The following is a 27,635-nucleotide window of genomic DNA, read 5'->3' as shown; positions in this document are numbered from 1 at the left end:
ATGCGGTATAAGGTATATATTATAAATTATTCATTATATTATAATATTATGTACGCTTGTCTGTGTTCGCAGGATCTCCGAGACCGGCCAGGCGGTGGTGTTGACTCTGGTGGACACCGCAGCGGCTGGATTGCAGAATTTAGCCGAGCCGAAACTCGATCACGAGCTCCCTTCGCGATCATCCGTCAAGAATTCTTCGCTGGACGGCAATCAGGCCAGACAATCCGAGCACCTGAAGGAGAGTGTGCCGACGACGCAGATCCCGTCGCCGCCGATCGTTGACGAGACGACGGAGCGGCCGAATGACACCGATGTCCTCGGGGATGGCGAGGAGGCGCTTCTGCTGAAGAAGATTACTGCTGAGGAGCCGCCGGAAGTTGTAGTGATCGTCAGAGCGGAGCAGAAAATCAACACGGACGAATTGGAGCTAAGAGTCGAGGAGGAGGAGACTGGTCAGGCTCAGGTACCCGAGGAATTGTCGTCGAAGATCGATGACACGTTCACCACGGCACCAGAATTGAACGACACGGCGGCTAGAGCACGATTGGTCGGCGATACCAGGGACGAGACTGCAGCAGTGATCCTGAATGGACTCGTCACTTCAGGTCCTACTGAGCCGCACGAGGACATACCGTCCTTTAGCGAATGGGCACAGAAGCGTTTGGAGGAGGCTGAAAAGAAAAAAAGTGAGTGTTATCGCTAATTCTAATTAATTGATTTTTTTTGTAACGAAAATAAAACGTAGAACCTCTACTAAATTCAATAATGCTATTATTCAGGAAATCTTATTTATAAGCTATTTCGTTGCTTTACTTTGCAGCTCATCCGAACGCTTCCGTGCAGACCCCGGGTGGTCCAGGACGAGGTGTAAGCGGCATGAAAATTCGTAATAAGAATTACGCTTCTCCCGACTGCGGCGCCAAGATTGTGGCAGCCAACCCCGAAGCGAGTAGCGCCAAGAACGTCTTGGTGTCCACGCGAGACGAATACATGCTGAACGCCTGCACGTCGCGCGTCTGGTTCGTCGTCGAGCTGTGCGAAGCGATACAAGCAAAAAAGATCGAGCTGGCGAATTTTGAGCTCTTCAGCTCGTCACCAAAAGACTTTTCCGTCTACGTGAGCGATCGCTTTCCTACCAAGGATTGGAGCCCAGTCGGTCAGTTCACCGCCAAGGACGTGAAAGACGTTCAGAGTTTTGCTCTACATCCTCACTTCTTCGGAAAGTTTATCAAAGTCGAACTCCTATCGCACTATGGTTCGGAACACTTTTGTCCTGTCTCGTTGTTTCGTGCTTACGGCACCAGCGAATTCGAAGTGCTAGAAACCGAGACGGAAAATGAGACTTCAGAAGAGAAGAATACCGATGAAGACGATGAAGATAGCGATGAGGAGGAGCTGTTAGATAGCGGTGATTCACCGAGTAATCTTTTCGGTAGTGCACGCGACGCCGTGCTAAATGTAGTAAAGAAAGCTGCGGCGATTCTGGTCAAGTCCAGCGGTCTCACCGGAAACAACATCACGCAGATCCAGCAAAGCATCGATCACGGTAACATATTGGATAATTCGTACGCAAGCTGCACGACGCCGAGATACACGATCCTCTGCGGCAACTGCACCGATCAGAAGTTCGCCAGTGTTTTCCAACTGGTCAGTTGCAAGAATCGACAGTTGGATGATTTGCTCAAGATCGATCTGGTGAACAGAACTTTGAGACGAGGAAAGCTGTGCGATCTTCATGGCGTGGAGATTGAGTCATTTTGGCGGGGACGAGAGGAAGACAAAACGAAGGACGATGACACGACGCACTTCAATTTGGCGGAGGATTTTCAGGCAACTTTTTTAACATCATTCTTCAAACCTGAATATATCGTGGCGTTGTGCAATGTTTTGGCAACGAAGGAACGCAAGGTGGTAATGAATACGAGTTATGAAATTCCCGTAAATAAATCTAAGGATGCTGCCAGTGAAGACATTCTATCCACTAAGGATATCAATAATAACGTCGAGGTCACTTTTCATCGTCAAACATCCTCCACTGTGGATCCATGTATTCTCGACTCGAGTTCTTCCGCTTGCAAGTCTGCCGCGTCCTTCAAAGAGGTCCGACAGCCTCCATTGGCTCAGGATGTCAGCAAAGAGAGCGAGAACATCAGCATCGCGACTATAGAGACTTCTGCCAGTTTTCCGGAGAGCTTGGCGTCGCAAATCAAGCCTACGAAGACACTCAGCAAAGAGGACTTGAAGAAAGACTCGTCCGCACCAATTTTAGAACCCAGTAAGGAATTCACAGAGGAGACGTTGCAATCGCAAGTGTTGACGACCATTCCACCGCCATCTAATCCGACACCGACGTTGAAAATCGCTGAAGAGTTGCCGGTTTTAGGGACTCCTACCGAGACATTACCAATAAGCAGCATTCCGCTAGTAAACGTCGACAGTCAAGAAAGTAGCGAGGCTCTTGCGCCTAATACAGAAAGTGCCGAGACTGTTGCGCAAGTTAAAACGGACAAGTCGGAAAATGGCGAACAAGACGGAAGACAGGCGAAAGAGCTGAGCGAGCAGGAGGCTCGATTGTCGTCTCAAGATCACCTCTCGTTGGATTCATTACTGTCCGATTTAAAAGATTTGGAGGTCGACACGGCTAATATACAGAATGGAGCGTCTAGCTCTTCGCCGACGACTCAGCCCACAGCAAATATCGTCCCTCAGAAAGAGTCTGTTTTTCTTCGATTGTCCAACAGGATCAAGGTAAGAAAGAATAGTCTTCATTGGGAATAAAAAAAAATACTTTATCAATAAAATTATTTTAAAAAATGTTGGAAAATTTGTGATAAAGTAAATAAAAGACGAAAGTGGTGTTGGATGTCATCCCTGCCATATATTAATTAAAATAACATATACCTATATGCAAATCATTTATTATTAGATCATGTAGTTGTATCAATTAAATATTATCAATACAATATTATTAATGCAATTAATATTTTTTCAGATTTTAGAACGAAACATGTCACTCAGCGGGCAATATTTGGAAGAGTTAAGCCGCCGCTACAAAAAACAAGTCGAAGAAATGCAGCGCTCATTGGAGCGCGCGGTGGCTGCTATGGGCGAGGAATCTCGAAAGGGCGAGGAGCGCGATGCGAAAAGAACGGAAGAGATCGCCGCTTTGAGGGAAGAAATCGTTATACTTTCCAAATCGGTCGAAACTCTCCTTTACGATCGGGACAGTTGGCGCAGTCGAATATCTGCGATCGTCCAGCATGCCTTGTTGATTTGTCTGGAAATTGTCGTCATTATCTTGATTCTTTCTTACTGTCGTCGAAGAGAAGATTTTGAAGAGGAAAAACTCGAAACGGACATGAGGAAGGACACCATGCGTCGAAAGAGCGCAGAGAACTTCAGTTCTCATGCCGCAGCGAAGAAAACGAAGAACCGGCGACCCAGCGAGATCGCGTCTCATATTAGTGGTACGTATGATGAGCTGATGATCGACGACCGACCCTATGAGACAAAAAAGGAGCGAAAGAAGAAGCGTAAGAAAGAAACAATTGCATCTGGTACTAGAGCAATAGTTAATCCTGATGCGAGACAAGAGGCGGTTCGTTACAAGAGTGTCTTGAACGTGATTCCTGGTGGTACAACGTTGCCGTCAAGAAGAGCCATAGATTCGTCCATAGATTCTCCACACTCCAAAGAGTCACAGGATGTGGCCGGCAAGAGGCCGGAATCCGCGCCCGAGGCCGCTGTCAGTTGGTTCGACGATCAAATAGAAAGAATAGAACGAATCGTGCAGCCTGCATCGGAAGATAAAGCCTACACAACGGAATCCAGAGCAAGTTCCGAACTCGGCCGTCAAATCGACGAACTCGGTGAGCCTAATACGTCGTCGGTAACTGTAGACAGGTTCTTCAAAAGATCAAGTTCGTATTTGAATACAGCTGAACGGAAGATCGAGCCATCAAAGAACGGCTCGTTCAGGGCTAGCAGTATTCTCAAGGGCGCGAGATTGAGCTCGCCGGGCTTTATGAAAACTGCCCTAGGTGCAAGAAGCAAAAGGAAACTCTCCACGAATTCCATCGAAAAATGGGAGTGGAGCCAAGATTCGGAGCATTCGAACGACAGGTCCTCGCAGTCCAGCCCCACGGACTTCAAGACGCTGTCGCAGATTGTCAGTGATCGTGCCAATGGTAGCGCAAATGGCTTGATCGAGGAGAGCGACGAGTCGAGTAGCGTTACCCCCATGTCGACCAAGAAAGAAAAGAGAAGCACTTTGAAGAAAATGGTGAGAAAGATTTTCTGATTGAAATAGACCCGCCGCAGATACTAGGCTGAACTGGAGTATTAATTTTTGCGTTGAATCGATCGCCATATAAATATTGGATATTCGTGAGAGTTTTTGGTTCAACCTTGTTTCACGCTTTCGTCCTAGATTCTTCATTTTCCGCATTTAAATCGATTAATTCAATTAAATCTAAAAACACAGGCTTTATTTGTTATCGCACGATGAATTGAAGTAATTGATTTCAACAAGGAATATGAAAATGTGAGACTCGATTGTCGAAAAATCTCACGAATTTAACCAGGTGGACGGATATACGCGTATATTTGATAGAGAATGAAAAGTGGTCGAATGGAGCTAGAGAACACTTGTCATAGTTACGATATACAAATACTTTCGTCTGAGCATGATCTTTATTTCACAGTTACTAGTCTGTTTATGGATTAGAGTAAACGGTGTATGTTAATTATTCAAACTGATTAAAGTTTAATTATTAAAGACTGCATATAATTTGAAGGACACATTATACCTTAGAGAGGGAGACTTGAGATAATTAACATAACATTTTGAAATAGATCGAATGATTCGCATGATCGCCTAAATTTGAAAAACTTCTTCCACCTTGTAACAATGCTTAGCTCTATGCGCGCCCCGTTATCAGAACTACGCTTTACTTACTAGTGATATCATACGTAATGAGCGAGGTAATGAGGCGTACATGTTAATGGCGAAATACGTAAAAATTTATCATAAAGCGTACGCCAACGAGAGATTAAATGTGATCCCACCGTTATGGAAACTAGGAAAAGATGAATAAAATGACTTATCAAGATAGATTAGCTTACGTAGGATACATACTTATGATTGATCTTAATCGATGCAACGGCAGTGATTACAACGGTTTAGAGAACACTTCTACGTTTTTATTTTAGATTGGATTATTTAACTTTTATCTATGAATCATGGCCAAAGAGAAAAAGAAAGAGAGAGAGAGAGAGAGAGAGAGTGAGTAAGAGTGAATGAGCGAGCAAAATCGTAGAACATTAGCAGTAGCTGTTGTAGCTAACATTTATTATCGTATAATAAAAAAAAATTAATTTTCACTGTCAATGGTATGTATGGATATATGAAGTGGTATCACACGTGAGAAAAAATAAAATCTCTCAATTCCACTGGTGATCAACAGTTCACTGTTTTTTTCATCAATGTAAAATGTAATATAAAGTTGATATCATGATATAATCATGATATAAAAGGTCTGTTTGTTTTCGCTGCACTTCTGAACTAGTTCAACATATTGCAATAAGTTAGAATGAAACAAATATATTTTCTTTCATTCTAACTTGTTGCACTAGTTCAGAAGTGCAGCGAGAACGAACACGCCTAAGGACAAAAGAAACATACAGTTGAGATAACTCAATTTCATTTTGTTGCTATGAGTTATGCACCGAAGGAATTGATCAGAAAACTTCATATGGAGAATGAATAATCCAATCTTCTTGTATACAAGAATTGTTTTGAGGATGAAATTGCTTTTACTTCGGTTTCAAATTCGCGAAGTTGGCATGGTACTTTATAAATGTATACTTAATACTGTATATACATATTTTTCCACTACTTTCGATTTTGTAAATATTCGATACCCTTTCGATTGACTCTTCGAACTTTAAATGAATGTAAAGTTTCAAAGAAAAATTTATTTGACTGCATTAAATAAGCTCCGCTTTTCCAACAAATAAATTTTCTACTTATATTGAAATATTAATTGATGTACGGACTTATCTAAGTTTAGCTATACAAGAAAAAGTCATATTTCATACTGGTCATTTCATATCTGTTAACAATAGTTTTTACAACAATTAAAAGGTACTGTAATTACAAGAAAGATAACTGCAACCGAAAAATTGTGGCGGTTTTCATTATTTATTTCTTCATCAATACTCGGTAAAATATTAAACTATTTTAGCTTCTGTTATTTCCCGTTTCTCTTCTTTTTCTGTAAGTAAAAATTGTAAATAATAGGCTTTCTTGCATCCAAACTTTTGATTGTTATCGTGTTGAAAATTTTATTTACGAATGGGAAATTTGAAAAGCATAATATGTCGAAGCTTTTAGATGTTTTCTATTTGTTCCATGCATCTTTCTCGAAATGTTATTCGATTTACTTTCTCTGATAACCTGCCGTTCTCGTCTTCCAACAATAATATGTTATCGTTAAGTAACGGTTATTCTGTAGAAATACGAAATTTTCTGTAGATATACGTAATGATTTCAATATCATTCTCTTAATCGTCTTTTTTCTTCTCCCGAGACTTAGATTTCCATTTACATTGCGAATTTAATGCTAAATGCAGCTGTAGAATTTTCGATATTTAATTAAATAATAAATAACCGGCTGTGTTTAGCGCTAAATGTAAACTATACACGCAGACGTTTCTTTGTCGACATATTAATTTTACATACGTTGTGAAGGTACTCCGGAGATTAACAACGATTGTGCCAGCATATTTTGTGTCTGCTAAAGAAATGTGCTGTGATAAAATCCTCCTGAGATTGCGAAATGCAACGATTAGAAATTAAATGCGAAGAGAAACGAAAGGGAAAAGAGAGAAGGAGTAAAAAGTAGGAAAGTGTGGCAAGGAGGAGTATAAGTGAATTCAGAATGACTTAAACTTCAATCGAAAATGTGTCCTATTACTTAACGTGCATTTAAAGACTACAAATAATTTTGTAAAACGTATGTGGTGTACGTGGACAGTGGTCGAGACTTTTTTTTTCGCGCGAGCTTTTAAGGAATTTATTTTCTAGGTGTAAGTTTTATTGTTATTCGCATGTATCGTCAATCCGGTGATTATTTATGTGCGAAACGAGAGACGAAATACTTTAGTAATTTTACATTGTACTTTCCTACTGAATGAGATCATCATTGTCATAGAGAATTTGTGTATATGATTTTTATGGAACGAGAGATCACAATTAAACGAAAGTACAGAGCTCGTTTCCAGAACACACGTTACTTTTATTAATGTGATATGTATTATTCTTTCTAATTTAATGTAAAAAGAGTACGCGTCATCGATAGATAGCAGGCAATTTGCGCAAACAACGAAAAAAATGACCTGCGATTATAATTATTATGTATATCATAACACATATGTTATTATATGATTTTGTCTTATAACCCGCAATTATTTATAACAAAATGCAAATCGTGTATGTTACTTAAAATCTGTGTGTAGGCATTATGAGAAAGTTTAGTTCGATAACTAGTAAAATTTAATGTAAGAGACGCGTGCTTCGAATTGTAGAGTATATTGATCTAAGCAACTTCCGAGTTTTTTTTTTACATATTTCTTTATGCATTATTGCAAGAATATTTAAAAATAATCGAATTAGTATATTATTTCGACGAAAAAGCATAGAATAATTAAATGTAATATTTAAGCGTCACGACGTAAGAGAACGTTACATATCGTTTATTTACAGTTAGTAGAATTAAATAATAATACATCCTTTGTTCGTGTCATTTTTTAATTTATAACAAGGATTATTTATACCTATGTTTTTTGTCGTTAAGTATAATGCGAATGAAATTTTTTTAATTCTATTATGTTACTAATCATTTATTATATAGTAACATTTTAGGATTACGAGAGTCAACTATTATTTTCGCGTGATTATCTTATACTAGTCTATAACTGCGAGACGTCTATCACTTACATCACAAAATATTAATTTTCTTAAAGGAGGAAATTCGTAACACGAAGTTTTAATTTTTATCAATGTATGAATGATTAGAAATTTAATGCCATATTTGAATGGGGATGTTTTTGGACGGATTTTTAAATGGACGCGTACAAGAAATTATGTAAATATATTGTAGAGGAAGTAAAATGATAATATCGCGATACGAGTAGTTATATTACTTTCTATGGATTGTTTCTATTTACCAAGTTTTATACATATATATAATATATATATAAAACTTCTGTGTACAGACTGTTCCCATTTATAAATTTCATACATGAATTATAAATAGTATATTTATTTATATGTAAATATATGTATATGACAAGTAAAATATATGTTTATTTATAATAAATATATATATAAGTTTTAAACAAAGTTACTTGTCTAAATTCTCTGTCTTTGAAAACAGAGGATGGTTTAAATCTTAGTTGACTCTGATGATTATTTATGGGAGCAGTCATATGAAAATCCTGATATTAAATAATGAATATTTCTTTAGCTGGACCAACACATTTTCCATATTTACATTTTCAATATTAATTTATTAAGCACAATGGATATGTGAAAAAATGTAAATGAACTTTACATTAGAGATTCATATGAATCATTCAATCATATGCTGTAAATGCATCTTCTATACAAGTCAGTGTGTAATATAGAATGATAATTTTTTTTATTTATACACTTGTAATTATTTATTTGCTGTAGATATGTTCCTGTATTTTGATATATATTTATAGCATATTGACATGAATATATTTGAATGATTTATTGTATTATACATTATTATAATAGTATGTGTGAAGAAGCAGAAAAGGTATATATGTGCGGTGAAGGAAAAGACATATATAAGATGCGCCTATTGTTGAATGTTTAGTCAATTATTGCAATAATTGTTACTCGTGCGCCTGAATTCCAATTGCTTGTAATTAAGCCATATCTCTGTAAATACGAAAGTAATGCACGTTGCATATAATTAATGAAGGAATAAAGTTGCCAAAAGATTCGTCATATACATACATAGATTTGGTCAAATGAAAAGAATGTTTTTGACAAGCGTTCCTGATGACAACACATACGTTCCAGAGTTAGAAGTAATTACCGTGAGCCTGGAGGCAGCGTCAACAGTGATCCCACTGTTGCGGAAGCCGTGGTATGCCCTTCTCAAAGAAGACCTTGGGCTGTGAGAACAACCAGTTCGTCACATTGTTCTTGATCTCAGCGTCTAATGCAATCTAATGCAAATCGTTGACCCTTCAGTCGTTTTTTGTATGAGCCAAGCAAATGATAATCACAAGGGGATAGGTCTAGGTCAGTCTTGGTCTAGGCTATACGATAGATGCTCTAGTACTTTTCAGTGAAGTTTGTTTCATTGGACACGTGTGGACGGGCATTATCGTGCAACAACACAAGACCAGAATTTAACAATCCTGAACGTTTATTCTTGATTGCTTTACGCAGTACATCTTTGACACCCATTGACCGCACAATTTTCTGTATCCCATTTTTTCATGCACAATCGTCCAAGTGCAGGTTCCGTGGACTGTATGGTAGCACGACGATTTGCTTTCACAAGTTTATCCACTAGATCCACCTGTTCAACGAGTTCGGGAGACATGAGACTGATGACGATGTTTGCTTAACCGGGTCGTGCATTGTCCGCCCAAGCTTTCACAACGTTCTTGGAACTGCACCTACCATTTGTGGATTGTTTTCCGCGACACACAATCTTCACCATACGCAGCAACCATCCTACTCATCCTACTATAAACAGAGAAAAGCCTGCAATGAATGTCAATACGCCTTCAGCGGTTAGGATAGGTTAGGAAACGCATCTCCGCACGTTGTTCTTTATCTCAGACGAATTTTTCAGTCGACACACACCGCGCTATTTCTTTTCATTTATCAAGAACTCGCCGGTAAGAGCCAGTCTATAATGAGTATCGTAATCGTTAGTTGTAATTGTTGTAATTACAACATGCTGGCTCGTAATTTTCATTCATGAATCGTAACAGATAGTAAATAGTAATGTCGCAATAACTTAGCCAATCAGAGATGAGAAAATTCATGGCGGGAGGGGAGACAAATTGCCACACGCTTATTTGTTATGTCACATGGTGGAGTGCGGGCAAACTTGGTTACAATTTTTAAAAATATTCTGCAAAATTGTGAAAAAATGGTAAAGGACGTACGATTTATTATTAATTTTAATATTGATGTAGATGTGGTGTGCATATATATAGTTTGTCTGTAAATCTAGATTTCTCGACAAAAATTTCAGTTTCTGTTAAACAGTTTTTCTGTTCGGTCGTGTCATGAAAGTTTACATCTACGAGATGAAAAAATATATTTATAACTTAATTAATTAGTTTCCATAACCAAAATGTACGATTAACAGAAATGATTATTTTTACCTTTCTGCATTTTTCAGGAAACAAAAAAACTAAAACCAGGTTACTCGTCTCGAAATATTAGATTTCATTTATTCATAATACCATATTGTGCCAACCTTTTAATCATTTTGTTAAATTAGCTGCGAGAGGTATGTACATACATTTGCGTATCATCTGAAGGCAACTGTAATTTTTATTATCTAATGTTAATAATAATATTATAAAAATGTCAGTCTAATAAACACGGCTGAGCAAAAGATGCAAATCTCTTCTCTAAATTTCTGTGTGATTTAACATGTGTTGTGTGTAACCTGCAAATAGACGATAAAGTTCACTACAATTGATGGAGAAGCGTCCTCCCCTCACATCCCTTCTGGGTATTGAAAATTGATTTATCTATGTTGTATTTGTAACGAAGGTTTGTAGATGCAATTAAAAAAGTACTTAAAGTACGCGATATAATGTCGTTGCAATAATAATTTGCTAGTCAGATTAATAAGATTAGATTAGGTTAGATCTCAAAAAATTGTACAAAATGCACGCATTAAAATAATTTATACAATAATAATACAAATAAAAAAGAGAGATGTTTACTAACATGATTAGAATATAATTATATGTATGGATCAAAAATTTTTTATATAAATAACTTTAAAGAGAAATATATAATCAATTTTTATTTGCGTTATAAGACGTAAAGAAGTTTACGCAGTTTGCATAATGAAAAATCAGAATAAGAATGGCAAAAGATGTTGCAATAATAAATTCAGTACTTCGGACAAAGCACTAAATAGGTAATTTGATATAAAATTACACTTTGTAAATACATGTATTATTTATATTATAACTTTAGAAAATTTAAGAAAAATTAAGATTAATTTTAAAAAAATATTGGAATTAAATAGTAAATGGACAATTATATATAATAAGAGAAACAGAAAATATAGAATTGTTAGAAGAGAAGTTAGAAGACATGTCGGACTCGACGAATATGTCTTTTATTCAATACTCAATACTGATATTGCTATGGAATTAGGAATAGCAGCAAGTGTGGTAAGAATTAAAATAATTATTAAAAAATTTTAGCCCGTTATATATATATAGTATATTAAATGTGAATATAAGTTCAAGTATTTATTAAATATATATCTATTTTTATATGTATATACATATACGTGTGTGTTTTAAAATAAAGTGCTGAATAATTTAAAATAATAATGCAGTTATTCGGAGCTTTAATATGCATTTCATTATTTGTTTGTAGATAGCACGTAGTATACTTGCACTTTACAACGAATTAGTAGCCGATCGGGCAAAGAATCCTTATGTTGCTCAATGGCAGAAATCTGGGTAATGAGTACCAAGTTTCTGGGGGCCCGATTCTCTAACAACAAACGTATATGCGTAAACTCTGCTCTAACAGAAAAACTGCAAGCTTATTGGCTAAAAACTGTGCGATAGCCAATCAATTTGCAGCCTTTCTGTTAGAGCAGAGTTTGCGCATACGTTTCTCGTTAGAGAATTGGGCCCCTCTGTTTTTGTGTTAATTTCATCGTTTAGTAAATATTTTACGTGAATTTTTTTTACATATAGTTTCAAATTTAAGACGTATGATTTTTACACACACGTACTTATACATACAGCATAGAGGCGAATATATATAATGTGTTAAATTATGCTCGTAGGGAAGACATAATAGTTTTACGAGGATTCGATCATAAGCATTTAAAATATCTCGAGAACGAGGCGAAGTTTACAGCCCTCGGTAAGCATGCCATTTATCACCGATGGTATCACAATCGTATAATGCTGGTATTATCGGTGTTCGGACGAAGGGAAGAAATCGAGGATATCTTCGACGGACTGCCGCGTTTACGATAGCGGTAAGTAAACGGTTTTTCTTAACCAGTTCTTAAATAATCAATTTCAAGCTTTTTTTATTTATACTCTTTCAACTTGCCATCAGTTGCGGTGCGCCAAAAACGTATTTATAGTTAAGTAAAATTAAACATGCTATTAATGTATCTTTACATATAAAGATATTATACTTTTAATATTAATTATATATCAAATATATCGCGTTCATTTTTAAACTCTTCTACATCGGTGGCTGATATTTGATAAAGAAAAAAGATATACAGAGAAATATATAAAAGTGTCATATGTTTACAGAAACAATTTAAGTTACAGAAATCATATAATCTTATTTATTTTACAAAAGGGATATTATTTCTACGGACATAAACGGCCGGTAAAAAAAGTAACGATTGCGCTCCATGAGAAGATGGTAATATCTCAATCGTGCTGATCGGAGGGTATCCTTTACCGGCCTATAGAAACGGCTATGCATATTATACTCAGCGAGCGAGCGAGCGACGAAGGAAGCAAAGGACAAAGGACACGTTAAAGCGCAAAAGGTCCGTCAAGTTAAAGAGAGCGAAAGAGAGGCAGGCGCCACGCCCGCCCCTCCACGCACAGTTCGGCCGCAGAGGGGGCGTGGGGGGGAGCCGTGGGGGCGTCGGAGTCGGAGGAGAACGACTGGCAGTCGGCGCAGCCGCCCGCCGCGTTTTATGCAACCAGTCTTGCTTCGGAGCGAGCGAATCCACTGGCCCCGGCCTTTGACAGAGAGCACGGGGTAACGTGTGTGCCAGTGCCATCGTTATTTCTTCCGCGCGCCGTCGTCCCTCTCGGCCCGCGTGCCCGCGGCTCTCCCGCGGCGGTGGGGACACCCCCGCGACACGCACCCCGGACACTCCACGACTCCACGATTCTCCGGGGTTTTTCCTCGCGCTGCTTTTGAGGCAGGTCACGACGGGGCCTTCCTGCCTACCTACGAGCCTGGCTCTCGCGTACTCGTGTATTAACATCACTGACCGCGGGCCGTCTGTGTTTTTTTTTCCCGTGCGCGCTGACTTTGCCGGCGCGGGCGAGCTCGGAAAGGTGACAAGACTGTGAGTAGTGAGTACTGTGACAAGGCGGTGTCGGCGGTGTGTCGCTCCCCCGATATATTGTATCGCTCCGCGCAGAGCCGCGCCGCGCCACACCACGTACGTACGGAGCAGTCACGATCGCGCCCCGCAGTGGTACAGTGTAGGCTCGTGTCCGCCGATAGAGTGTCAGTGCGAGAGCGGTCGGTGTCGGTGTCGGGTGGTGTGTGCCGCCGACACACGGCTGCGTTGTCCCCACGACTGTGTGTATGTGCGTGCGTGCGTGCGTGCATATATGTGCGTGACGTGTGCGTAAAGGCGAGAGGAAAGGAGAGCGACGACGACGACGGCGGGCCGGCGGCGCGTAGTGCGAGTGCGAGGGAGAGGGACGGGCGCGACAGGCGATGCGGCCGTGAATCCTCGATACGTGGCTGCGTTCACGCCGCGTGTATTCCACACGACACACTGATATACAACGACAACAACGACGACGACGACAACGACAACGACGAGGACGAGGACGAAGACGAGGACCAAGACGAAGACCAAGACGAAGACGAAGACCGAGACGACGACGACGACGGCAGCGACGGCGGCGGCAACGACGACGACGACGACGACGTCGACGATCACGACGACGTTGGTCGGCGAATTGCGAGCGGAGCGACAGAAAAAGGCGCGCACTTGCACGCGCTCCGAATTGTCACGCAACCGCGGCATTCACATAACCGCGACGTGTCTGCTGAGTCTCCTGACGCGTGCGGGCTCCTAGCTCGGTCGACTAGTCTCCTTCGACCTCCTCCTCTTCCTCGTCGTCACTATGGCGGACGACGAGGTTCTCTTCGACGATGTTTACGAGCTCTGCGAGATTATCGGCAAGTGAGTAACGAGAATCCCCCGGCCCCGGGGTGGGCGAGAGAGTGAGGAAGAATCTGCGAGTTAAAGCGGTTAAAAGGGTGTATAAGGAGGTGCCGCGCGCGCGAGAGAGAGAAAGCGCGATGCGATTGGATGAACGGCGGTGGGCGGAGGTACTTTGAGCGTGGTGGTTTTACGTGCGCATGTATATGTGCACATGCGTTGCACTCGCGCGTCTGCGCGTATGCGTGCGTATGTGAACCCGCTGAGCAGGGAAAATAATGCCCGCAGCCCGTGTGTGTGTGCGTGCGTGTGTGTGTACGCGCACCGCGAGCTCGCAAGGTAAATGTACCAATGCCTGGACACGTACCTATGTCTTGGACATTTCTATCATTTTAGCCCTTAAGTAAGTTATAACGCGAACAAAAATCAAAGAATCAAAGATAAAAATATTTTTCTTGTATTATATTTTTATGTTCGATTTTAATTCGCGTTATACTTATTTGAAAAATAAAATGATAAAGGTGTCCAGACATATAGGTCTCAAGTGTCCCGGCATTGTATGTACGTCGGTGTGACACGGGACGAGAGTGAGTAGGAGAAAGAGATGCGAGAGTTTAAATGAGGAAGGCGTCGCGTCGCGTCATGTCGCGTGTGTGCAAGTTCCCGATTGCTTCCAGTTTCCACCTTCTCGTCGAATTCCGTCCAGTAACTCGACCCGCCACGCATGCTTACGGAGCGAATAAAATTGTATCGTTTTCCTGCTCGTTCCCATATCACGGTGCAAATTAATTCATATACTTTGCTTATAATTTCTTGCGAGTCGATATACACTTGCTTGAGAATGATATTTCGTTAAATAACAATGGAATTCGTGAACAATTTATGCTCCTTATCGCGACGTAAAACCTTATTTGAATCGAGCCGTTTGTGGAATGAATTCCTAAATTCTAGAGAGATAGGAATCAAATGTTTTTCTAAATTGATGTAATATAGATGGTTGTTTCAATAAGGTTTCGACGTTTCGTGCGATGTCTCTCTCAAAATAAATGGTTTACTTGGCATATTGGCAACAGCCCATTTGTCTATCAGATTTATCTGTCGATAAATCATTTATCTGGACTTTTACATGTTGAAGCTGGACTTTTTCAATTTGTTTGGAAGGCAAGATTATTGCCTAACTCCGAAAAAAATATGCAGAAGTGTTGAAACATGCCTTTTCATCGAGCTTTTCATAAAAATGTAACAGGAAAAGTAAATAATCGAGAAATAAAACAATTAAGAAACCGAATAAAAAACTATTTAGAATTTGAACGAAAAGGTCTTGAGTAAATCTTGGTTTTTATCAAATTAATTATGATAGTTATTGCATAGTTATAAATGTTGTATCGTTCCTGTTTAAGAATCTTTGTCTTAAAATCTTAAAAAGAAATTCATGAAGAAGTTATAATCTGGATTAATATAAAGAAAATGTAATAGGAAAAGTATATACCTGCATAATTTTAGAAAAAGATTTTTTATTTATTTATGAAAATTTTCCTGAACATTTAATGAATCAAATATAAATAAATTATATAATACTTTAACCGATTTATATCGATATTGAGCAAAAATGAAATTTTTTTAAAATATAAAAATACAAAATGACTATACTCTAACATACGAAACAACTGATTCGCGAAAAAATGTATTTCTTATTGATGAACGAAAATTTAATTAAAACCGAATCTTCTACATAACGCTTGGTTTTCGTACTGCTATGTTAGCAACGATCGATTTCGCCAAAACGGTTTATTTAATCTGCTGAAAGACTATATAGCTTGAAAAGCAGAGATTGCTGTCACGGAAACGCAATTTCGTTTGTATCGGAAGCCAATACTTGATTTATCATTCAATTGGCTAACCTTCATGCCAAAATAATATACGTCACCAGCTGCGACTAAAATACCTGTCACAAAGGCGTAGGCTATTCGACGATCATCGACTTATGACTCAGATTTATTCTCTCCCTGTCCAAACTATTTATAGCTTGGACTTGCAATTATCATGCTATAAACGATACGCTACAATTTATTAGCTCGCATACTTTTTTATTCGCACGTCAGATACCTTTCTTTTTCATATATTTATTTCATAATTTTTTAAAATCGACAGGTTTTAAGAACATTAATTGGATATATTATAAATGCATGTATAAATAAATACAATTATACAAATTAACCGTTGACACGCCTTGAAATTATGCATGGTTTTCATAAATTATTCAACATTTGAAAGATGACGTGAAATATATCACACCTTCTTTTGAAAGAAGAATATTTATGTGTGCCGCGATTTAATACAATTTAAGAGGAAAGAAATATATGTACGTTGTTTAAACGTACATACTATATTTTGTCAGAATTTAAGTATTTTTGCTATAGATTTTAGTACTCTTATCAGTAAGATAGATAATGCAATGTAGAATGTATCATGTCGAATTTGTATGATAAATTTAATGTATTATCTTTTAAGTGTTAACAATATATACCACTTTAAATTCTATCCTAGTATAACCTAATAGATTTTCTCATAAATTGAGAAATAACGTGTTATTTATAGATTTTTGTGATTCAGCACGCACTGTTCGTAATATTGTTGCTGAAAGCTATTTATTAAAATACACTCAATCACCCAATATCATCAAATAATATTAATTGATCCAAACTCGAAATCCTGATGAATTTACATCAATATCACATTCTGTCTTCATTATGCGCATTGAGGATGCCAAGCTCGCTGATTAAACTATGTTTACAAATTGATCGATCAACAGAAAATACAATAAAGTACAATAATTTTTTAATATCGCCTAGGAAAATATCTATTTTTTGACGTTATTAAGGTTCGCGAGCATTAGTTAATTTATGTTATGTCGAACAAGTTAGGAAATTATTCAACTACATATAACATCAATTTCTTGCTATTTTCAACTGTGTAATTAAGTAGAAACGCTTTGTCGCGTAACAATTGGTGCAGAAATATTTCAATGGGGACAGTTTGAAGAGATCATCCTGCATACATATTGTATATATGCCTACATGTGGATCCCGTCAATTAAATTCAGCATGAGGTATATCAAGAAGTGGCACATTCTTCGTTCGTTACGGTTAATTGAATTCGCACAGCCGGCGCTCTTTTCTCTGCGTCAATTGAACTTAAATGCCGTACGCTACAGTTCGCACACAAACGGTTCTTTTAAAGTCGTTCCTTTCAATCGACTGCTAAGGGTTTTGTTCCGTATTTAAGATATTACGAAGTAACACGAACGTAACGACACAACGGCGCTTTTTACTCACTATATATATTATACTTTATTTCGTAGCCGTCGAATTTCCTCTAACCAGTTCTCAACTTTGTAACTCTTTTGTAATTGAGTTTTCACACACACACACACACAATCAGCTAAATAATTATTTAGTGTGCTTTAATTTTTTCGCTAGACGGCTCCGTAAACGACTGTGTATACAACATTTAATTTATCTTTCATGTTGCAGCCGCTATTAAGCTTTGCAATTCAGTTTCTAAAGTATATACGAATCATGAGAATAATTACATTATTAAGACAGAGGAAAAATGAAGATAAAATTATTACTAACATTGTGCACATTTGTTTGTGGATGCTATCAGTTAATAAATCAGGATCAGTTGTATCGGAAGCTATTGTGGAAATGGAAACGGAGTTATATTGAACAGGAGCCCTCGACGCTTTTACCTCGGTGCTTTATCGCTGGAGAGCGAAAGCATCACCGAGAAATCCCTAGTATGCTTCGACGATTTTAAATCTCGATACGGACACGTACAAGGCGAGATACGAGGCGGCGTGTTCTGCTTTTACGATTCACGCCCTACTTTTTGTCTCGCAAACTCCCACACGGAAGATCCTATATACGTGTTCGCATTTTTTAAAAGACAGGATAAACTTTTACCTCTGAAATTTGTTCTTGAACTTAATTACGCGAATCGAGTTTTTATGGCATTCCTTTATGGCTAACGGATCAAATGCTCTAATGGAAATTTAAATTACATAAACGGCAAACCTTAATCTCGCGGTTGATGAAAGTTGCAATAGATGTTCTATCTATATGGTGAGATCAATCTTATGCGGTATATATGTTTTAAAAAATATATTATATGAATAGGGAAATCTTTTGTAGAGATTTAAAATAAACGAGAATTTATATTAATTCATTTGCTGCACATTCGGTATTTTACTTTCATATTTTATGTTTAAAAATGTTTACCTCTATTCAGCGTTGAAATATTGTGTTCTACTTTAATGTGCATAATAGAATTTATCGGGATACAAACGCGTCGTGTGACGCACTTTAAATTTAATAATTTTTTTATTTTGAAGAGTACATTGCATTCTTTTTCTGTTGTAAAAATATTGGATATTTAAATTGGAGTTTAACATTTTCATTATCGTGACTCTGCTTCGAGATTTAATTTTGAAATTTAATAATCAAAGACGATTTTTTGTTTAATACATTATTTATTGACATTATTTATCGAGATACCGTAAATATATTATGAGATTAGAGCAATTTACTGTGATTATTAATAAATTAGTAGTTTTAGTAATGTACACATATACACATAGATATATAAATCCATGAAGTATAAAATAAAAATTATGAAATAGAAATAAAAATAGCAATAAATATATATATGAAACATATGTGAAACGATTTTCTACAAATATTTTCGATTGTATATTCAACATATATTTCGGAAATAACGTAATATTTTAATGATATTTGGCGATAAATATTTATTACGGGGAAGCTTTTTCTCTTATTCAAACGTACATGCTATTCGCGTTTCTTTGTCTGCAAACACATGCAATATTTTTTTCTGCGAGGGACAAGTCTCCGTGCAAAATCGTGTCGTAGATAATCGCTTCAAATTTTTATCCTTTCGAAGTAAATTCTATTTTATGTCTTGAAGATAAAGCTAGCTTGTCTGGAATTTACACATAATTTCTTAACACCTGATATGGTGTGACATGTCGACACACGACTCTAATTCTTGCTTTAAAGCATGATAATAATTTTTTAGAGCTATTTATATCGATAAAAAGTTACTCTCGCGTCGCTAATTTTCGTCCATGTGACGTTTCGTCCTATTATTCTGGTGTATTTTAAAATTTAGTCTACTAATATGTGGGTCACCGCGTTCAAGTATAGTTTATTTTTTACAAACTTTGTCAGCTTTCCTATTAAACTAAATTAATATTAAATGTTAGTACATCTTTAGCTATATAATATTAAGTACATCTCTATATTGCTTGATATTTTTTGATAAATATTGCTATTTCACGATTATAAAAAAAATATTGCAATAACGAATAAATATAAAATTCGATAGATACACGATTAATATATTTTATGCAAATACTTATATATAAGTGCATTTGAAAGTATATTATTCAATAAGTTGTTAACATCTATATTCACTGTTACGAACGCATGGACTTCCTGTTATCGACACCTCGCTTGTATCGAAGATAAAGTATCTGCTTAGTATGTTCAGTGAAGTATCGTCACACTTTGACTTATAAGAGATGTGCCGATTAGACACTTGTACCAGATATATCATTTTATCTATACCGTATACATATAATACAGTATTGCAATATGTCCGTTTCTATATTGACAGTTTATATATTTTTTTTATTTATTTTTTTTTTGACGGATCCATATATAATTAAAAGTAATTCAAAATATAAATGTATAAAAATCTAGAAGTAATAAAAGTGGATTTATCGCGATTATCAATATTTTTTTCGCAACGTGCGATACGTACAAGGACGGAACTATAAGTGATTCGCTCGTGTCACATTAGAATGCCGATCACATCGAGTGGCGGCACAACAGGCACCGCCTTACGCAGTTCAGCGACGCTGCAGGCGTAAGAGATACCAAGTCTGATATTGCGCGGTCTCCAGTTTAGCCACTTGATCTTCTCGCTGATATCGGTGCAGAGGTACACGTCGTCTGCGGGCAATCTGATAAACGGATCGTTGAGACCCACAAACGCTGTACCCCGCTTGGTCAATGGATCGTAGATGACTTTCCAATAGAACTTGGGCGCGGACATGACCACGCCGTCGGTGTGCAGATATACGGGTTGCTGCTTGCCGCGAATGTCTTCCATGGTCATCTGACCGTGCACCCCCGTGTAAACGTCGAGGTCCAAACGACGGCTGGCGGCGAAGCGTCTGACGCTGAGCTCCAGAGAATTCCAATTACCGCCGTTAAAGGTTTGCCACTGAGGCGCGGTGTTCAAGTACCAAAAGGTCGACCTGTGCTGGGCGCCATAGACGAAGTCCGCTTTGGCCACCATATGTCCGCGGGAGAGAAACTGCACCGACTTCTTCAATCGTTCCTCAGCCAACTTGGTCGAATTCAGGATTCTGGCGAGCGTATCTAACTGGGTTTCGAATCTGTACAGATAGTCTACGTCTATCCCGGAATAAAAATTTCCCGCTAGGAACTTGCCCGGTCTAAAACATGCAATCAACCGCCGTATGTGTAAACGATGCGCCCTGGTGTTTTATTGGCGATAGTATTTAAAAGCTATTTTTTAAGATTACATTAAAAAGGTATATTGTTATCAACTATTCTAATAATAAATGGACGATTTATCTGATTATCAAAAAATTAATACATTGATAAATATATATAGTTATTGATATATTAAATAAAATTATACTTAATTCGTTAAAACTTTTCACAGAGTTTAATATTGAACAATTATTTCATTCAAAAATCTAACAGAAAAGAAAAGATTATGATATGAAATGAAGTCTATCAATTATATTAACAGATCTTACCTGGGATAGCTCCTTTGATAGCTTCCGATCATTTTCGTCATCTTGAACTTCGTGTAGTACGTTGTATATGTCTTCTCGTCGCGGCATAATTCAATAGTGCGGATGAAGGTGCCGCTCACGTTGAAGCCGATCTCGATGGGGCTGTGTCTGCCGAGACAAGGTGGCGAGCTCGTGTACTTAGCATGGTGCTCGGGGTGAGATTTGCAAACTAGAGACGAGAAATACTGGCGAACGCCATTCACGTCAAACACCTTACCTTCTATGCAAACTGCCTCGACCTCGTTGCCCCAAGTTCGGTTTTTGAGGTAGTTATCTTTGCCTGGGCATGCCAGATAAATGGAGCCACCGGCGAATATTCTCAGTGTCCCATTATCGTTATCCGGGTACCAGATGGTCGCACGCTTGCCATCCCGTTTCAAGAGCAACGGTTGAGGTTCCTTAAGATCGCCGACTTTGTACTGTGTGGAGATCGTACAGCCAGCATCTGAGAATCGTTATTCGTGATAGCATAACTGTGAAAGCGAATTTCGCGAACGTTTAACAGATAATAGCATTGTGAGATAAACGGATGGTTTACCGGGATTAATTGGGTTTGCAATTGTCCAAGTGATGTAACACGCAAGAAACGGAATAACCGCCAACATGATTAAGCTGGAACGTTTGCACGTGATCAACAACATAGCCCGCTTGTTCTTCCTTATTTTATACTCGTTGATTGACGTAGATTCCCATGATATACATCCGTGAGAGATAACAAAATGTCGATTTGACTATCAGTAGCCTGTAAGATAATGTCACTTACAAATCTCGTCAATCGCTTCAGTTCAACGAAGAAACTTCTGAGATGTGGATGTCAGATAAATCTGGCGCGTAATTTTTCAGATTTAAATCAGTTGCACACGGATAAAAAGAAGCGTGGAATTCGTGTTAATTTAAGTAGAATTTATTTACGTAATGAAACAATGCGCGCGTTTGTGCAATGATACTGCATTTTTCTTTTTATATCTGGTTTCTTGAGATATTTAAATTACAGAATTTGTGAGAGACAGAGAAAGAAAAATTTAAAACAAAAAGCAATCTACTACCTGACCATTAGTGTTTTTGTAATTGTTGGTAATATCAGCATTTATATTATTAAACAAACAACATTTTTGAACAATTGAAATTTAAAGTAATAATTACTAGTTAAAAGTGTTTTGCTAAAATGTGCTTTTCAAAATTAGAATATAATAATATGGAAAGTATGGGAATTTACTAACCGTAGTTCTTATTGTGTAGAAAGCGATATTATATTACAGTCATTGTATGTGATGGAAAGATAACGAAAAGAAACGTGGGATACGATATAAATCGCTTTAATGTAAAAGAAACCAAAATTAATTTTTTATAAATTCTTATAAATTTATTTTTCTAAAGATTCGGTATTCAGCATTATATTCTTGCAAAGGACAAGTCTCTAGTGTTGAGCATAAGTCTTATTGTTACAAAATCTCCATGCAATAAGCGACTCATATACTCATAATGGTAATAACAGAGAGGAGATGTAATATCAGCGCGACGGCGCGGCTTAAGTTTAACAGAGCCGTCAAGGGAAACGAGTAACTTGCGCATTTATATACTGCGTTTCGGTTAGCCGTAACATATGTGATCTGTACGTGTTGATAAGAGTATAACTGCAGAGAAATTGCGTGTACTACGGTGTAAAAGCGACTAAATAGTCTGATGAGCAGGGCTGTCGACGTAAAAGGGAGTATTTCAGCAGGTTAAACGAGTCTTTCTGAATATCGCGAACGCCTCTGTTCTGGAAACGTTATTTATTCCTGACTTTCACTAACAATCCCATTTAGCAGTTTCAATTCCCCATCCCTCCCTTTATCCTAGTCAGGCGTACCCATTACGTCTACGTGCCTCCAATACCGCGGAAACGAATGAGGTATAGAGATGGAATGTTAATGTCGGGGCAGACGTATCTTGATGATGTAGTCTGGCATCGACTGCAGTCTCTGTATATTCGTAAACAAGTGTCCGAGATCCAATTATGGTAGATCTGAAATTCCCCGAAGAGCATTCCGAATAAAGAGCTTCCGATTCGCGCAACCGAATCTTTTGGAAATTTATATATCAATGCTCGCAACTTATCTGAAATAAAAGATACCATACAAAAATGGTCATTACATATGATTACAAAATAGACAGTGGAATTATCTATACAAAGGCAAATGACAAACTTATCAATCTGATGTATATGAAATATAAAAGCGTGGACGCATACGCTATTTTATAAATACCATACAAAAATCTTATTAATATATACATTTATTTTTAGAAACAAATTAAATATATATTGAAAATGTAAAGAAAAATATTGATGCGACACATCATTATTATCTTCGATATTTTATTTTACAAAAAACGGATCTTTAATCGCGCAACAAATAATTTTCTTCACGTTAATGAGCTGTTGGATGATAAATCAGCAATTTGAACGCAGCATGTTCTAATCAATGACAAGTTATGTTCAGTTAAGTTATGGCCTCGGGGTGAGCAGCATGCTATCCTAGCGGATTTAACTAAAATTTCAAACAGCTTGAGCGTATACAGCGATCGGATGTCGTAATTACCGTTTTGGAAAGCAGAATTCTGCATGAAACTTGAGCGTTTGTATTAGCAATGTCCTCCCTTCAACGTAACTTGTTAACGGAAGGCCAAAGTTCAATTACATCAGATTCGAAGTCTAATTTACAATGGCCAGGAGGTTAAATGGAGCTGTATTTGACGACGGTGAGAACTCTGGTATACTAATAATCTGTATTTTTATAAATGAAGTTTTATTCATGTACATGATATGGAATTAAGGCGGTACTTAATGAAATACTTAATGAAATGGCAATGGTCAAGTCAATCCGTCATTATTTTATTATACAAGTTGTCAAAAGAATGATTTGAGAATATAAAATCATCTGGTATAAATCATCTAAATATATAGTGGGGTAAAAACCGTAGTGGTGTAAGTCAAATTTTTTAAAATATTGAGTCGTGTGCAATGTGTGCATAGATGCAATTTATATATTGTATATAGAGTGCATCTATGTACACGAGTCAATATTTTAACAAATTTGACTTACACCACTTTTACCTCTTCATATATAAAGAAGTAGAAAAAAGAAGTCTTGCATGTGTAATCTTTTCCAAGCGGAAAATTGATTTTGAATATAGGTCACGGTGATGTTTGACCTCTTCTAGAAACTGACGCGAGAAGTCAATAGCTTTCCATAAAAGGCGGATTACGCTTTCGTGCGAATTGCTTTATGAAAGCCTTAAGGCACTCAAGAGGCCGTCTTGCAAGAGACCTTTTAACTACGAAAAACGAGGGATGATGTATTTAGTAACTTGTTCGCGAGTACACCGGAGATGACGGCCTGTGTACGTGACGGCAGAGGATTTACACAGACACGCTTTTAAAAGATTGCTTTACGTTCTTCAATTTATGTTCAGACTGTATCGAGAAATACGCTAAATTAAATGCTTTATAAATGCACAATATAATTGCATGCCAATTTTAAAATGCAATATTTATATGACAAATTTATATTTATATTTTATCTGGCGTTAAAAGTGTTATATGATAATAGCTGAATATAATTATTTAATTTTTATTATTTTATATGGAAATTTTATAAATCTTTTAGTTTCCGCTCTTATATGTACATTATTGCTATACTCCCGTTCAACGAGAGATTGAGAGCAGATCGGACGAAAACTCGTCTGTCTCGCGCAGGTCTCTGCCCACAGAACGTCTATTTACATGTACGATACGCCACACTTTAGGGACTTTACTTTTACTTTGCCCGTTTATGCGCAAAACTACTCTCAATCTCTCGTTGAACGGAGTATACATTAAATACTTAAAAGGATAACAAATGTGTTTCAACATAGGTAACACATTCATATTATTGATTGAACAGATGATTTCAATGATACAGTAATTTATTTTAAGTTTGAAATAACATCACAATTATCCGTTAAATTAATTATTATTGGTATTTAATTTATGATATCTTTATTAAATGCCTTCGTTATTATATGTTACAATTCGTTATTGCGATAAATAGATGCAGAAAGAATAAGATACAGAGAGAGAAATATTTAAAATATTTACACAATAATATTAATAGAAAAGTTAATATTAATAATTTAATTTTTAATAATAATGAAATAATTTTCCAAGATGGAAAATTATCTTGCTGTTTTAATTTTAAAGAATTGTGAAATTAAAGAAATGGTATAATTACATTTTACGAGTAAATCGCGCCAGTCGTAAAATATTGTAGATTATTGACAATAACCGCTCGTTTATATTGATCGAGTAATAATAAAAGTAGTGTAGTTTTTTGAATAGCGTAGTTTTTCGAAACAAGAATACAAAAAGTAAAAGGTAATGTTTGACAATAAAAAAGAAATTGAAAGTGCTGCGTTTCGTTATAAAGAAAATGCATCATGCGAGTATAAATAAAATACAAACAAGATTCTGTGTGATTTATATTCGTTATTGGAGTATATATGTTAAAAATGTGATATCCACTATATTACTGTGCAAACCGCAAGGATAGATGCTTGCGTGAAACGCTCTATACGCACGACATTCTCCATTGTGGGTTTTCACGAATTCCATGAATGCATGCGTGGTTATCATTCGATGGATAACCGAGACCGCTATCGTGTTTAACCCTTAAGTACAGGTTCGATCATATGACCTACTCATGTGCACAAGCATAGACGCCCGTCTCACACAAATTACCTTCTTTATACGATACCATCTAGGTATACGACATTAATATCTTATAGAAATTCAGTCTATCAATAACCATCCGTGTGTATGTGCGTGTGTGTGTGTTGCTGTATGTATATGATTTAAAAATAAGCATATAGACATTTTAAATATAAACATAAGGTATTTCGTTCTTTTTGTTTCTAACTAAGAATTGATATTGGATGTTTCTATTCCAAGATATTGGCATCTCTCTCTCTCTCTCTATCTCGATATCTATTTATTTATTTATAATGTCCATGAAACCATGAAAAGCAATAAATCGGCAAATAATGCAAAGATAGCGGTTGTCTGCTAATTTTTTTAATGATATACGTAGCTGCCCACGCTTTCAAGAAATAACTAATACTTTGTTTGAAATAATAATATCGATTATTTATAAGGTAAATAAGCACAGTGGATTTTAAAATATAAAATAATTGAATTTAGCAAAGAAAATTTGCATATATTTTTATTATAATTTCTATAGAATTATCATCTTTATATCAAAATTATTTGCTTACGTTAAAATTATTTCCAAAACGTTTTATCTTTTGTCTAATCTAAATAGGTAAGATTTCAAGGTTTTCAACGAACTATGACCTTATTGATTACCTATATTGACATTTTCCTTTTCTTTATTTTCTTATATTTAATGTAAAAACTCTTGTAAAATTTACATGTAGATATATCGTGTGGATGCAAAATTAGTATAGTAGGTATGCGTAAGAAAAATGGAGTCACAACGCACGCGACATTTAAAAATGGCGTTAGGTCACCGGAAGGACGTAACCTTGGTCTATAAAGTGATATCAAAGAAATTTCAAGATATTATTTCCTTTAACATCGGAACTTCATTTTACAATGTTCTTAAACTTCAATTCGTTGAAATTTGTTAATTAACTTCAATAAATTAACGACGTATAAATTTCATATGTTAATTTTAATTGGTTTTGCAATTATACTTTGTAAACGAAAGAGTTAATTACAATTTAGTTAAAACAAACTATTAAAAAAAAAGCCAAGTTTCCTTTAACTACGTACAGTATTGTGAAAAATTAAAAGATGTAGAAAACTTTTTCGAATAAAATTTGTTACTCTTTTCAAGCCCATTTTGCAAATGTTAAATATTACGTAATATTTAATTGCTTACATTTATTATAAGCTTTTTACCTGATTTACTAGTCATTTGACAACGCGCGTAATCCGTACTCGAGTAACTGCGAGCGTAATTATTATTGTTGACGTCTTACTCGCATTGTTGCAGAGGGCCGTTCAGCGTCGTTCGAAAATGCATTCACCGTCATACCGGGCAGATTTTTGCCGTAAAAATCGTCGATGTGGCGAAGTTCACTTCTAGTCCTGGGCTCAGCACTGCTGGTGAGTATATACGAAAGATGATGTATTATATAGATACACACACTGAGAAGATACACATCAAGGAAATAGCCGGAGTTGTATCTTTTCGATTTCCTAACGTTTGAGCAGCTTAAGCTAAAAGGCACAGATATTTTTTTTTATATGTTACATAACGTACATTTAAACATCGAGTGATCAGTTGAAGTTGATTGTATATATTTTATCGAATATCTCTGAAATTATAAAATATCGAATGGGATGCTGCTTTCGAGAAGCAAGTAGATATTTTTGTGATATTAAGAGGGCATGTTTGAGATATGTTTTTCATAATTTATGATTACTAATAAAGTTCTTTAATACTGTGTTTTGAAACATTTCTTTTATATAT

At 36.8% G+C, this 27,635-nt stretch overlaps 4 protein-coding genes and 1 long non-coding RNA gene across 18 annotated transcripts in view; 3 read left to right on the top strand and 2 right to left on the bottom strand.

Annotated features, from left to right (window-relative positions):
- LOC139823017 (SUN domain-containing ossification factor) overlaps positions 1 to 9,044 on the top strand; it is a 38,882-nt gene extending 29,838 nt beyond the window's left edge. For all 3 annotated transcript variants that reach the window (XM_071795280.1, XM_071795282.1, XM_071795281.1), the window contains 3 exons: positions 73 to 686; positions 821 to 2,748; positions 2,993 to 9,044. In XM_071795280.1, coding sequence (XP_071651381.1) covers positions 73 to 686; positions 821 to 2,748; positions 2,993 to 4,300 — 3,850 coding nt within the window. In that variant the 3' untranslated portion in view covers positions 4,301 to 9,044. The remainder of the gene's footprint in view (positions 1 to 72; positions 687 to 820; positions 2,749 to 2,992) is intronic.
- Positions 531 to 10,669, bottom strand: LOC139823031 (uncharacterized). The gene is made up of 3 exons (XR_011734672.1): positions 9,873 to 10,669; positions 9,132 to 9,793; positions 531 to 671 (listed from the first exon to the last, which is right to left on the bottom strand). It is a non-coding gene; the product is annotated as an uncharacterized lncRNA (long non-coding RNA).
- Positions 10,670 to 10,995: 326 nt separating this feature from the next.
- LOC139823333 (uncharacterized) lies at positions 10,996 to 12,339 on the top strand. Its single transcript, XM_071795779.1, has 4 exons — positions 10,996 to 11,216; positions 11,286 to 11,475; positions 11,687 to 11,772; positions 12,108 to 12,339. Exons 1-4 carry the CDS (start codon positions 11,143 to 11,145, stop codon positions 12,301 to 12,303), a joined length of 546 nt encoding a protein of 181 aa, XP_071651880.1. The 5' UTR covers positions 10,996 to 11,142; the 3' UTR covers positions 12,304 to 12,339.
- Positions 12,340 to 13,010: 671 nt separating this feature from the next.
- The window catches only part of Cask (peripheral plasma membrane protein CASK), a 180,134-nt gene continuing 165,509 nt past the window's right edge, over positions 13,011 to 27,635 (top strand). For 4 of the 12 annotated variants that reach the window (XM_071795776.1, XM_071795774.1, XM_071795772.1 and 1 more), the window contains exons 1-2: positions 13,018 to 14,228; positions 27,156 to 27,268. In XM_071795776.1, the coding sequence (XP_071651877.1) occupies positions 14,170 to 14,228; positions 27,156 to 27,268 (172 nt within the window). In that variant the 5' untranslated portion in view covers positions 13,018 to 14,169. Of the gene's footprint in view, positions 14,229 to 27,155; positions 27,269 to 27,635 lie in introns of all 12 variants that reach the window. The other 8 variants (XM_071795766.1, XM_071795767.1, XM_071795773.1 and 5 more) reach the window with 6 other exon arrangements.
- Positions 18,803 to 22,123, bottom strand: LOC139822991 (salivary protein Tsal2A-like). Its single transcript, XM_071795241.1, has 3 exons — positions 21,659 to 22,123; positions 21,082 to 21,565; positions 18,803 to 20,751 (listed from the first exon to the last, which is right to left on the bottom strand). Exons 1-3 carry the CDS (start codon positions 21,759 to 21,761, stop codon positions 20,082 to 20,084), a joined length of 1,257 nt encoding a protein of 418 aa, XP_071651342.1. The 5' UTR covers positions 21,762 to 22,123; the 3' UTR covers positions 18,803 to 20,081.

This window comes from Temnothorax longispinosus, chromosome 12 (assembly GCF_030848805.1).
Source record: "Temnothorax longispinosus isolate EJ_2023e chromosome 12, Tlon_JGU_v1, whole genome shotgun sequence".
Lineage (NCBI taxonomy): Eukaryota > Metazoa > Arthropoda > Insecta > Hymenoptera > Formicidae > Temnothorax > Temnothorax longispinosus.
Note: the sequence above shows the minus strand (reverse complement) of the source record. Positions and strands in the feature narration are given on the sequence as shown.

Coding starts and splice junctions, on each gene's coding strand:
- LOC139823333 (XM_071795779.1), top strand. CDS start 11,143: ATGAAAAATCAGAATAAGAATGGCAAAAGATGTTGCAATAATAAATTC. Junction 11,217..11,285: donor TCGGACAAAGCACTAAATAG/GTAATTTGATAT, acceptor AGAAAATTTAAG/AAAAATTAAGATTAATTTTA. Junction 11,476..11,686: donor TAGGAATAGCAGCAAGTGTG/GTAAGAATTAAA, acceptor ATTTGTTTGTAG/ATAGCACGTAGTATACTTGC.
- LOC139822991 (XM_071795241.1), bottom strand. CDS start 21,761: ATGTTGTTGATCACGTGCAAACGTTCCAGCTTAATCATGTTGGCGGTT. Junction 21,566..21,658: donor TGCAAACCCAATTAATCCCG/GTAAACCATCCG, acceptor AACGATTCTCAG/ATGCTGGCTGTACGATCTCC. Junction 20,752..21,081: donor TATCAAAGGAGCTATCCCAG/GTAAGATCTGTT, acceptor TGCATGTTTTAG/ACCGGGCAAGTTCCTAGCGG.